General features: G+C 47.2%; 1 protein-coding gene across 1 annotated transcript in view; it reads right to left on the reverse strand.

Annotated features, from left to right (window-relative positions):
- The window catches only part of ftcd (formimidoyltransferase cyclodeaminase), a 91957-nt gene continuing 79707 nt past the window's right edge, over positions 1 to 12250 (reverse strand). Inside the window, exons 13-15 of the mRNA XM_038786525.1 lie at positions 3113 to 3251; positions 2557 to 2652; positions 1 to 232 (exon numbers count right to left, since the gene is read on the reverse strand). Coding sequence (XP_038642453.1) covers positions 134 to 232; positions 2557 to 2652; positions 3113 to 3251 — 334 coding nt within the window. The 3' untranslated portion in view covers positions 1 to 133. The remainder of the gene's footprint in view (positions 233 to 2556; positions 2653 to 3112; positions 3252 to 12250) is intronic.

Here is a 12250-nt window from a genome sequence, read left to right on the forward strand (position 1 = left end):
TGGGCATGTTATTTTTTTATTCACCATTGCTGATATACACGGATAATTTGAGTGGAAGTATTCCCTCGATGTCCCTATGGATTTTCATCTGATGGGTCAAAGCTGTGCTCCCTTATTTTTGTAGTCCAGTTTCTCACTCTTTCACCAAGTCTTCCCGTTTGTCGATCAGCTCTAAGACCTGCACTGTGTTCCGTTTAGCCTGATCCAGGAGGTCAAAAGCCTTCATCCTAGCCTGTGGACAAGCAGAGACAAAGTTACTCCTAATCTATAAGAAAATGTCATTCACGCTAACTGCTCTTCAGCACTGAATCTGCACAGACTAGGACAGTGAGAATACAGAAAGTGACAGATACTTGCATGTACTCTATCCCTACAAACAAATGGAATTACATGAAACCCCTGCCCACTTTAATTATACAATGGTACTACATATGAAGCTCTGGACTTGCACACAAAGCTCTCGTGTTTAAAATATTGAGGCTATGTCCTAGCTGTGCATGGGGTGGGGGTGGGGGGGGGTTATCCTCATTTATCTGCCCGGCTACATGGAAACTCTTTCTAGTCTTTCCTTTCAATCTAAACAGCCCTCCAATAACTTCTCCTCCGTCAAGTGTATGTTACGAACCACGCTGATGTTAAATGTGTGGGTATCCAGAAGGGTGGGTTGAAACACTGGTTTGTGGTGGTATGTGTGTATTTTCTGATTTAATGTGAGGAACGGTATACAGCCTAGTGAGGAACAGTCCAGTCGTTGTGGGAACAATTCATAAAGAATATTTATTTACGTAAAAGAAAGACAAAGACACACACAATAAGGACTATAATACAATCTGACACTCAAGTATACTGATGACTATACACACATAATTTTACATAATTCTATCCCCTGGTCGCCAACTACCTATTTACCTGAACTCTGATACACACTGCCTTTTCCCAAATAACACCCAATTTTAAATAACTATATGAGCGAAATCCAGCAAATAATGACCACAATCAGGTTAGGGTGGCCCCATCTAGATAGTCATCTCCAGGTTCAGCAAAGACACAACATAGCTGATTCCTTCTGGAGACTAGATCTGCAAGTTGCTGCAGTTCAGATGTTAGTTGTCTGTCTGTCTCTCTCTTTAGTTAGGGTTCTACAGTTATACTGTTCCTTTCTCTTTGATGTTATTCCCCCTGTGGGGTTTGCTTCTGGCAGGTATGTGTCCATTTTCTTGTCTCTCCACTTAAGTTACCATCTCTATAGCCCCATTGTTTCCTCTAGTCACATATAAAATAGTTGTTTTCCACTGATAGGCAAATTTGCATCTCATCATTGTTTCACTTTGTTTTTTCTTTTTTTAATATTAATTTTCCCCCTTCTTAACATATATATATTATGACTGAATGTGTTTCCATCCTTTCAGGAGTTGCTTTCCAATTCACAACTGATTGAGTGAAACTCCACGACTCACCTCTGTTTTTTGCCAATTACCGTAAACCTGTGTGCTCAGGACCCTTCTGCCTTGGAAATAATTTGAACTATTTATCAAAATGCTCATGATTAAATCTATCAACTTTCCCTCAATCTTCTCTGCTCTTACAGGAGATTAACAACTTGAGATTTAAAAGCTTTCAATGGGCTTCATGAATGGGAGATTTTGGTATGATCAGGTTTGTAGAGTGAGAGCTCTCTTAAATTTTTAGGTGGTTCTTTTATTTCATCTCTCCATGGCGCCTGAGGTCTGCCCATCGTGAATACTAGGTGAGTTGGCATGGAAGCTATGTGGGAACATGAGCTGGCATTGCATTGACATGGAGGCCCTGAGGACTCATGGGAAGATGGGTAGGGGGACATGAGTTAGCATTATCTTGGCATGGAGGATGTGAGGAGCCATAAGGAGGTGGGTGGAGGAATGGGTTGGCATTGAGTTGGAATACAGACCATGGGGCAGCCATGGGGAATGATTGGGTGTGCGAGGAATGGGTGGGATAAATGGGATTGTCCAACAGATTTTATGACAACTGGGACCGTAGAACTGAGGCAGGCCTTCTAACCAGCACTAACCAAACTCCATGGCTGCTTAGATTCTGCTCCTGGGGTCGGTGGGCATGAGTCTATTCCGACATGTCTCCCTCGATAAGAATTTGAGTGTGTTTAAAATGAGGCGGGGCTGCTGAGTTGGGAAATTTCCCAACTTGAGCTATATGCCTCAGTAGTGAAAATCCTCTATTTTTATAGAGAAGGCTCCTGTATAATTCACTAGTATTACCATCTGCCTCGTTCAAAGGTTTTTGTACATAAATCACCAGGTTTCTCTGTTCCTGGACCATCTTTAAAATTATATCATTAATTCACATTGTTTATTCACATTTTTCCAAACAAAATACATTACTTCACACTATTCTGAGTCACCTTTCATCTGCCATGCATCTACCCCTTTTACCGGGCTGTCTATACCTCCCCCCACCCCCCACCCCCCCCCCCCCCCCCCCCTCTCCCCATCCGCCCCTCACTGTTTGCTACCCTATCCTGTTCAAACCCTAGCCCTGTGTCCTTCGCTCCATCAATACCTTGGCATTGAACTCCTGCTCTTTGATATCCTTGAGGTTAATGATGATGTTGTAATGGGCCCCAAATACTCCCAGCTCTAAGGCTTTGGCTGCAACCTAGAAACAGACAGAGAGTTTAGAACAAAACTGGGATAAGAACCTGGCAGACCTGAATTACTCCCGCAGTTAATCTTCCAATTCTTGAATGGTTCAAGTTCTGACATATGAGGGGTCAAGACAGGAATTCATACAGCTCACAACATGGTCGAAATACATTCAAGTTGTTCAAACATCAATTAGATGTCAGGTTTAGACTAGAGAATCTAGATGCTTTTCGAAGAACGATAAACAGTTATAGTACAGCTGCCAAGAGGCTCCCAACACTAAAAGAGTTTTGATTCAGATCCATGCGTGATCGACACTTGCTCCTGCCTAATCAAATTACCTTGGAAACTAACCAAAACATGTTGGTTATTTCTCAGTAACTGAATCAACAATGAATGCAGAACTGTCTCAGGAAAGGCATAGTTTGCCACTTGGAATTAAGGCTTCTTATTCTACCCCTAATCATGTCTACCTGCAGATCTGATTTGCAAGCCAGGTTTCCACACGTTGCCATCTCGCTTAGCACTGGCCACAGACTGTTAACTTTCTCTGCTAAGGACAGAGGGACGCTGACAGCTTTCTTCAAGCCATCCTGCATTGCAGCTTCTCGCCTGTAAAGGAAAATGAAAAGTTTGATGAATGGAGTTCGACCAACTGAAAGCGTGCAACTTATCGAATGTCAGTTCCCGCCCAGTACCACAATGGGATTGTAACCTGTCACTTTCTGAGGCTGTTACATCCCCAACAAGGCAGCAGGATACCATAATGACAACATTGCACAACACCTTGAGAATAACCAAGCCTGAGGTGGTATTGTCCTAAAATTCACTATCATAGAATGAATGAATTATAAAATGGTTAGAACACAGAGGAGGACCATTCAGCCCATCCTGTCAATGCCAGATCTGTGTGAGAGCAACTCAGTTAATTCCACTCACCAAACCTTTCCCTGTTACCCCACAACCTTTTTCTCTTCGGGTGTTTATCCAATTTTGAAAGCCCCAATTGCATCTGCTTCCATCACACTCTCAGGTAGCAAAGTCCTGAGTCTAACCAAGGGGTTCCCAAACCTTGGGTGTGCACACATTGGGTTTTTGGGATGACCATCTGAGATTGAGAACTCCAAGCTAGCAATAGTGATTGTTGAGTGGAGATTCGGGTGGGAGAGTTCTGGGATCAGTGTTGAGGCCACACGTGAGTGTGCATGCTTCTTAGCTCTGAGGCCACATCAAGTGGGGTCACAGTGGGAAAAAGTTTGGGAAGCACTGCCCCAAGGTCGCATTAAAGACTTCAAAAGAGTGTGGACAAAGCCATTACCCCATGTGCTCAATAGCGCTTCAGCTACTGATGAACAACTCCCACGCACCCAACCATCCCCCCCAAATCACTACCACTGCTCTCACTCTGGGATTTCGCCAAATTTAACACATCAAAATGGGATCACAGTGGGAAAAAATTTGGAAAACACTGTCCTAACCACTTGCTGCATCGAAAAGTTGTTTTCATGTTGTTGCTTGTTCCTTTGCCATTCACCTTAAATATGTGTCTTGGGGTCCTTGATCCCTCTGCCAATTGTGTCCACATTGTTTAGATGAACAGTACAAAGGGAGCAGATTGCTGGTGCATGTAGGGGTTGAATGGAACACCAACAGAGATTTATTTATTAGGACTTCACTGTACAAAGGCTGGTACTAGGCGAAGGGAAAAAGCCTGCAAAATAGTTGAAGTCATAGTGCAGGATATCATGAGGACTATAGTGCAGGAATCCACCAGCACAATAGTGCAGTGGTCCAGGAGGACAATAGTCCAGGGATCCAGGAGGACAATAGTGCAGGGATCCACGAGGACATAGAGCAGCAATTCAGGAGGACCATAGAACAGGGATCCACGAGGACAATAGAGCTGAGATCCAGGAGGACAATAGTGCAGGGATCCAGGACAATAGAGCAGGGATCCATGAGGACAATAGAGCTGGGAAGCAGGAGGACCATAGAGTAGGGCTTGAGGAGGACAATAGAGGAGATCCAGGAGGACAATAGAGCAAGGATCCAGGAGGACAATAGTGGAGGGATCCAGGAGGACAATAATGCAGGGATCCAGGAGGACAATAGTCCAGAGATCCAGGAGGATAATAGAGCAGATCCAGGAGGACAATAGAGCAGATCCATGAGAATAATAATGCAGGGATCCAGGAAGACAATAGTGCAGAGATCCAGGAGGACAATAGAGCAGGGATCGAGGAGGACAATAGAGCTGGGATCCAGGAGGACAATAGAGCTGGGATCCAGGAGGACAATAGTGCAGGGATCCAGGAGGACAATAGTGCATGGATCCAGGAGTTCAATAGAGTAAAGATCCAGAAGGACAATAGTACGGTGTTCCAGGAGGACAATAGAGCTGGGATCCAGGAGAACAATAATGTAGGGATCGAGGAGGACTATAGAGCTGGGATCCAGGAGGACTATAATGCAAGGATCCAGACTATAGAGCAGGGATCGAGGAGGACAATAGAGCTAATCCAGGACGACAATAGAGCTGATCCAGGACGACAATAGAGCAGATTCCGGAGGACAATAGTCCAGGGAACAAGGAGGACAATAGTGCAGGGAACCAGGAGGACAATAGAGCTGAGATCGAGGACGACAATAGTGCAGGGATCCAGGAGGACAATAGAAATGAAATGAAAATGAAATGAAAATCGCTTATTGTCACGAGTAGGTATCAATGAAGTTACTGTGAAAAGCCCCTAGTCGCCACATTCCGGTGCCTCTTCGGGGAGGCTGGTATGGGAATTGAACCGTGCTGCTGGCCTGCCTTGGTCTGCTTTAAAAGCCAGCGATTTAGCCCAGTGTGCTAAACCAATAGTGCAGGAATCCAGGAGGACAATAGAGCTGGGATCCAGGAGGACAAAAGTGCAGGGATCCAGGAGAACAATAGTGCAAGGATCCAGGAAGACAATCGTGCAAAGATCCAGGACTATAGAGCAAGAATCCAGGAAGACAATAGAGCTGGGATCCAGGAGGACCATAGAGCAGCAATCCACAAGGACAATAGAGGAGATCTAGGAGGACAATAGAGCAGGGATCCCTGAGGATAATAATGCAAGGATCCAGGACAATTAGCAGGCATCCATGAGGACAATAGAACTGGGATCCAGGAGGAGCATATAGCAGGGATCGAGGCGGACAATTGAGCAGATCCAGGAGGACAATTGAGCAGATCCAGGAGGACAATAGAGCAAGGATCCAGAAGGACAATAGTGCAGCTATCCAGGAAGACAATTGTGCAAGGATCCAGGAGAAAAATAATGCAGAGATCGAGGAGGACAATAATGCAAGGATCCAGGAGGTCAATCGTACAAGGATCGAGCAGGACAATACAGCAGGGATCCAGGAGAACAAAAGTGTAGGGATCGAGGACGACAATAGAGCAAATCCAGGAGGACAATATAACTGAGATCCAGGAGGACAATAGTGCAGGGATCCAGAAGGACAACAGTGCAGGGATCCAGAAGAACAACAGTGCAGGAATCCAGGAGGACAATAGTGCAGGACTACACAAGGACTATAGTGCTGGGATCCAGGAGGACAATAGTGCTGCGAGCCAGGATGACAATAGTGCAAGGATCCAGAAGGACAATAGTGCAGGGATCCAGGAGGTCAATAGTGCAGATCCAGGAGGACAATAGTGCAGGTATCCAGGAGGACAATAGTGCAGGGAACCAGGAGGTCAATAGTGCAGATCCAGGAGGACAATAGTGCAAGTATCCAGGAGGACAATTGTGCAGGGATCCAGGAGGACAATAGTGCAAGGATCCCAGAGGACAACAGTACAGGGATCCAGAAGAACAATAGTGCAGGAATCCAGGAGGACAATAGTGCAGGGCTCCAGGAGGACAATAGTGCAGGACTACACAAGGACTATAGTGCTGGGATCCAGGATGACAATAGTGCAAGGATCCAGGACAATAGAGCAGGGATCCATGAGGACAATAGACCTGGGATCCAGGAGGAGCATATAGCAGGAATCGAGGAGGACAATGGAGCAGAGCCAAGAGGACAATAGAGCAAGAATCCAGGTGGACAATAGTGCAGTGATCCAGGAAGACAATTGTGCAAGGATGCAGGAGGTCAATCGTACAAGGATCGAGCAGGACAATACAGCAGGGATTGAGGATTGAGCAGGAAATGCAGAGATCGAGGAGGACAATAGAACGGGGATCCAGGAGGACAATAGTGCAAGGATCGAGGAGGTCAATCGTACAATGATCGAGCAAGACAATACAGCAGGGATCCAGGAGAACAATAGTGTAGGGATCAAGGAGAACAATAGAGGAGGGATCAAGGAGGAGCATAGAACAGATCCAGGAGGACAGTAGTGCAAGTATCCAGGAGGACAATAGTGCAAGTATCCAGGAGGACAGTAGTGCAGGGATCCAGGAGGACAATAGAAGAGGGATCGGAGAAAGCAATAGTGCAAGGACCGAAGAGGAAATTAGAGCAAGAATCCAGGAGGACAATAGAGCTGGGATCCAGGAAGACAATTGTGCAAGGATCCAGGAGAAAAATAATGCAGAGATCGAGGAGGACAATAGAGCTGAGATCCAGCAGGACAATAGTGCAGGGATCCAGAAAAGAAGGGCATGGGATCCATGAGGATAATAGAGCTGGGATCGAGGAGGAGCATAGAGGCGGGATCGAGGAGGAGCATAGAGCAGATCCAGGAGGACAATAGAGCAGATCCAGGAGGACAATTGCGCAGGGATCCAGGAGGACAATAGTGAAAGGATCCAGGTGGACAATAGTGCAGGGATCCAGGAGGACAAAAGAGCAGGGATCCAGGAGTTCAATAGAGCAAGAATCCAGGAAGGCAATAGTGCAAGGAACCAGGACAATAGAGCTGGGATTCAGGAGGTCAATCGTACAAGGATCGAGCAGGGATCCATGAGGACAATAGAGCTGGGATCCAGGAGGACCATACATCAGGGATCGAAGAGGACAATAGTACAAGAATCCAAAAGGACAATAGTGTAGGTATCCAGGAGGACAATAGGACAGGGATCCAGGAGAACAATAATGCAGGGATCCAGGAGGACAATAGTGCAGGGATCCAGGAGGACAATAGTGCAGGGATCCAGGAGGACAATAGTGTAGGGATCGAGGAGGACACAAGAGGAGGGATCGAGGTGGAGCATAGAGCAGATCCAGGAGGACAATAGGGTAGATCCAGGAGGACAATATAACTGAGATCCAGGAGGACAATAGTGCAAGTATCCAGGAGGACAGTAGTGCAGGGATCCAGGAGGACAATAGAATAGGGATCGAAGAAGACAATAGTGCAAGGACCGAAGAGGAAATTAAAGCAAGAATCCAGGAGGACAATAGAGCTGGGATCCAGGAAGACAATTGTGCAAGGATCCAGGAGAAAAATAATGCAGAGATCGAGGAGGACAATAGAGCTGAGATCCAGCAGGACACTAGTGCAGGGATCCAGGATAATAGAGCAGGGATCCATGAGGACGATAGACCTGGGATCCAGGAGGAGCATAGAGCAGGGATCGAGGAGGACAATAGAGCAGATCCAGGAGGACAATATTGCAAGGATCCAGAAGGACAATAGTGCAGGGATCCAGAAGGTCAATAGTGCAGGATGCAGGAGGACAATAGTGCAGGATCCAGGAGGACAACAGTGCAAGTATTCAAGAGGACAACAGTCTAGCGATCCAGAAGAACAACAGTGAAGGAAGCCAGGAGGACAATAGTGCAGGACTACACAAGGACTATAGTGCTGGGATCCAGGTTGACAATAGTGCAAGGATCCAGGAGGACAATAGTGCAGGGATCCAGGACAATAGAGCAGGCATCCAATAGACCTGGGATCCAGGAGGAGCATATAGCAGGGATCAAGGAGGACAATAGAGCAGATCCAGGAGGACAATAGTTCAGGGATCCAGGAGGACAATAGAGCAGATCCAGGAGGACAATAGTGCAGTGTTCCAGGAAGACAATTGTGCAAGGATCCAGGAGACAAATAATGCAGAGATCGAGGAGGACAATAGAGCTTGGATCCAGGATAACAATAGTGCAAGGATCGAGGAGGACAATAGTGCAGGGATCCAGGAGGTCAATCGTACAAGGATCGAGCAGGACAATATAGCAGGGATCCAGGAGAACAATAGTGTAGTGATCGAGGAGGACAATAGAGCTGGGATCCAGGAAGACAATAGTGCAGGGATCCAGGAGGACAAAAGAGCAGAAATCCAGGAGGACAAAAGAGCAGGGATCCAGGAGGAAAATTGTGCAGGGATCCAGGAGGACAATAGACCTGGAATCCAGGAGGAGCATAGAGCAGGGATCGAGGAGGACAGTAGAGCAGATCCAGGAGGACAATAGAGCAGGGATCCAGGAGGACAATAGAGTTGGGATCCACAAGGCCAATAGAGCAGACCCAGGAGGACAATATACTGAGATCCAGGAGGACAATAGTGCAGGGATCCAGGAGGACAATAGTGCAAGGATCCAGGACAATAGAGCAGTGATCCATGAGGACAATAGACCTGGGATCCAGGAGGAGCATATAGCAGGGATCGAGGAGGAAAATAGAGCAGATCAAGGAGGACAATAGGGCAAGAATCCAGGAGGACAATAGTGCAGTGATCCAGGAAGACAATTGTGCAAGGCTCCAGGAGAAAGATAATGCAGAGATCGAGGAGGGCAATAGAGCAGATCCAGGAAGGCAATAGTGCAAGGATCCAGGAGAAAAAATGCAGATCGAGGAGGACAATAGAGCTGGGATCGAGGAGGAGCATAGAGGAGGGATCGAGGTGGAGCATAGAGCAGATCCAGGAGGACAATAGAGCAGATCTAGGAGGACAATTGTGCAGGGATCCTGGAGGACAATAGTGAAAGGATCCAGGTGGACAATAGTGCAGGGATCCAGGAGGACAATAGAGCAGGGATCCAGGAGGACAAAAGTGCAGGGATCCAGGAGGACAAAAGAGCAAGAATCCAGGAGGACAATAGTGCAGTGATCCCGGAAGGCAATAGTGCAAGGATCCAGGGCAATAGAGCAGGGATCCATGAAGACAATAGAGCTGGGATCCAGGAGGTCAATCGTACAATGATCAAGCAGGACAATAGAGGAGGGATCCATGAGGACAATAGAGCTGGGATCCAGGAGGACCATACATCAGGGATCGAGGAGGACAACAGTGCAAGAATCCAGACGGACAATAGTGCAAGAATCCAGACGGACAATAGTGTAGGGATCCAGGAGGACAATAGTGCAGGGATCCAGGAGGACAATAGTGCAGGGATCCAGGAGGACAATAGTGCAGGGATCCAGGAGGACAATAGTGCAGGGATCCAGGAGGACAATAGTGCAGGGATCCAGGAGGACAATAGTGCAGGGATCCAGGAGGACAATAGTGCAGGGATCCAGGAGGACAATAGTGCAGGGATCCAGGAGGACAATAGTGCAGGGATCCAGGAGGACAATAGTGCAGGGATCCAGGAGGACAATGGAGCTGGGATCCAGGATCACAATAGAGCTGGGATCCAAGGGGACAATAGTGCAAGGATCGAGGAGGACAATAGTGCAGTGATCCAGGAGGACAACAGTGCAAGGATCCAGGAGGACAATAATGTAGGGATCCAGCAGGACAATAGTGCAAGGATCGAGGGGGACAATAGAGCTGGGATCCAGGAGGACAATAGAGCTGGGATCCAGGAGGTCAATCGTACAAGGATCCAGAAGAACAATAGAGCTTGGATCCAGGAGGACCATAATGCAGGAATCCAGGAGGACAATAGTGCAGGGATCGAGGAAGACATTAATGCAAGGATCAAAGATGACATTAGAGCTGGGATCCAGGAGAACAATAGTGCAAGGATCCAGGAGGAGAATAGAGTAGGGATCCAGGAGAACTATAGTGCAGAGATCCGGGAGGACAAGAGTGAAGGGATCCAGGAAGACAATAGTGCAAGGATCTAGGAGGACATTAGAGCTGGGATCCAGGAGAATAATAACAGGAGAACAATAATGTAGGGATCCAGGAGGACAATAGAGCTGGGATCCAGGAGGACACTAGTGCAGGGATCCAGGACAATAGAGCAGGGATCGAGGAGGACAATAGAGCAGGGATCCAGGTGGACAAAAGACGAGGGATCCAAGAGGACAATAATGCAAGGATCCGAAGGACAATAGTGCAGGATCCAGGAGGACAATATGAAAATGAAATGAAATGAAAGTGAAATGAAATGAAAATCGCTTATTGTCATGAGTAGGCTTCAAATGAAGTTACTGTGAAACGCCCCTAGTCGCCACATTCCGGCGCCTGTTCGGGGAGGCTGTTACGGGAATCGAACCGTGCTGCTGGCCTGCTTGGTCTGCTTTCAAAACCAGCGATTTAGCCCAGTGTTCTAAACAGCCCCTTAATAGAGCAGATCCAGGAGGACACAAGTGCAGGTATCTAGGAGGACAATAGTGCAAGGATTGAGGAGGACAATAGAGCAGTGATCCAGGAAGACAATGGTGCAAGGATCGAGGAGGACATTAGAGCAAGGATATAGGAGAACAATACTGCAGAGATCCAGGAGGACAAGAGAGCAGGGATCCAGGAGTTCAATAGTGCAGTAATCCACAAGGACAACAGAGCAGGGATCCAGGATGACAATAGGGCAAGGATTGAGGAGGACAATAGAGCAGGACCAGGCGAACAATAGAGCAGGGATCCAGGAACAAAATAGTGCAAAGGGCTGGTTTAGCTCACTGCGCTAAATCACTGGCTTTTAAAGCAGACCAAGCAGGCCAACAGCACAGTTCGATTCCCGTATCAGCCTCCCCGGACAGGCGCGGAATGTGGCGACAAGGGGCTTTTCACAGTAACTTCATTGAAGCCTACTTGTGACAATAAGCGATTTTCATTTCATTTCATTTCAAGTATCCAGGAGAGGAATAGTGCAGGGACCCAGGAGGACAATAGTGCAAGGATCGACAAGGCCAATAGTGCAGGGACCCAGGAGGACAATCGTGCAAGGATCGACAAGGCCAATAGTGCAGGGACCCAGGAGGACAATCGTGCAAGGATTGACAAGGCCAATAGTGCAGGGACCCAGGAGGACAATCGTGCAAGGATCGACAAGGCCAATAGAGCAGCGATCCAGGAGAACAATAGAGCAGGGATCCAGAACAATAGAGCTGGGATCCAGGAGGACAATAGTGCAGGACTACACAAGGACTATAGTGCAGGAATACACCAGGATAATAGTTACGGGATCCAGGAGTTCAATAGAGCAGTGATCCAGGAAGACAATAGTGCAAGAATCCAGGAGAGCAATAGTGCAGGGATCCAGAAGGACAATAGAGCTGGGATCCACTAGGACAATAGTGCAAGGATCGACAAGGCCAATAGTGTAGGGATCCAGGAGAACAATCGTGCAAGAATCGAGGAGGACAATAGAGCAGGGATCCAGAACAATAGAGCAGGGATCCAGAACAATAGAGCAGGGATTCAGGAGGACAATAGTGCAGGACTACGCAAGGACTATAGTGCAGGAATCCATTGCATGTCGAAGTAATCCTTGTGTGTAAATAAACCATCTTTGAACTT

The sequence above is a fragment of the Scyliorhinus canicula genome, chromosome 2 (genome assembly GCF_902713615.1).
Source record: "Scyliorhinus canicula chromosome 2, sScyCan1.1, whole genome shotgun sequence".
NCBI classification, from domain to species: Eukaryota; Metazoa; Chordata; class Chondrichthyes; order Carcharhiniformes; family Scyliorhinidae; genus Scyliorhinus; species Scyliorhinus canicula.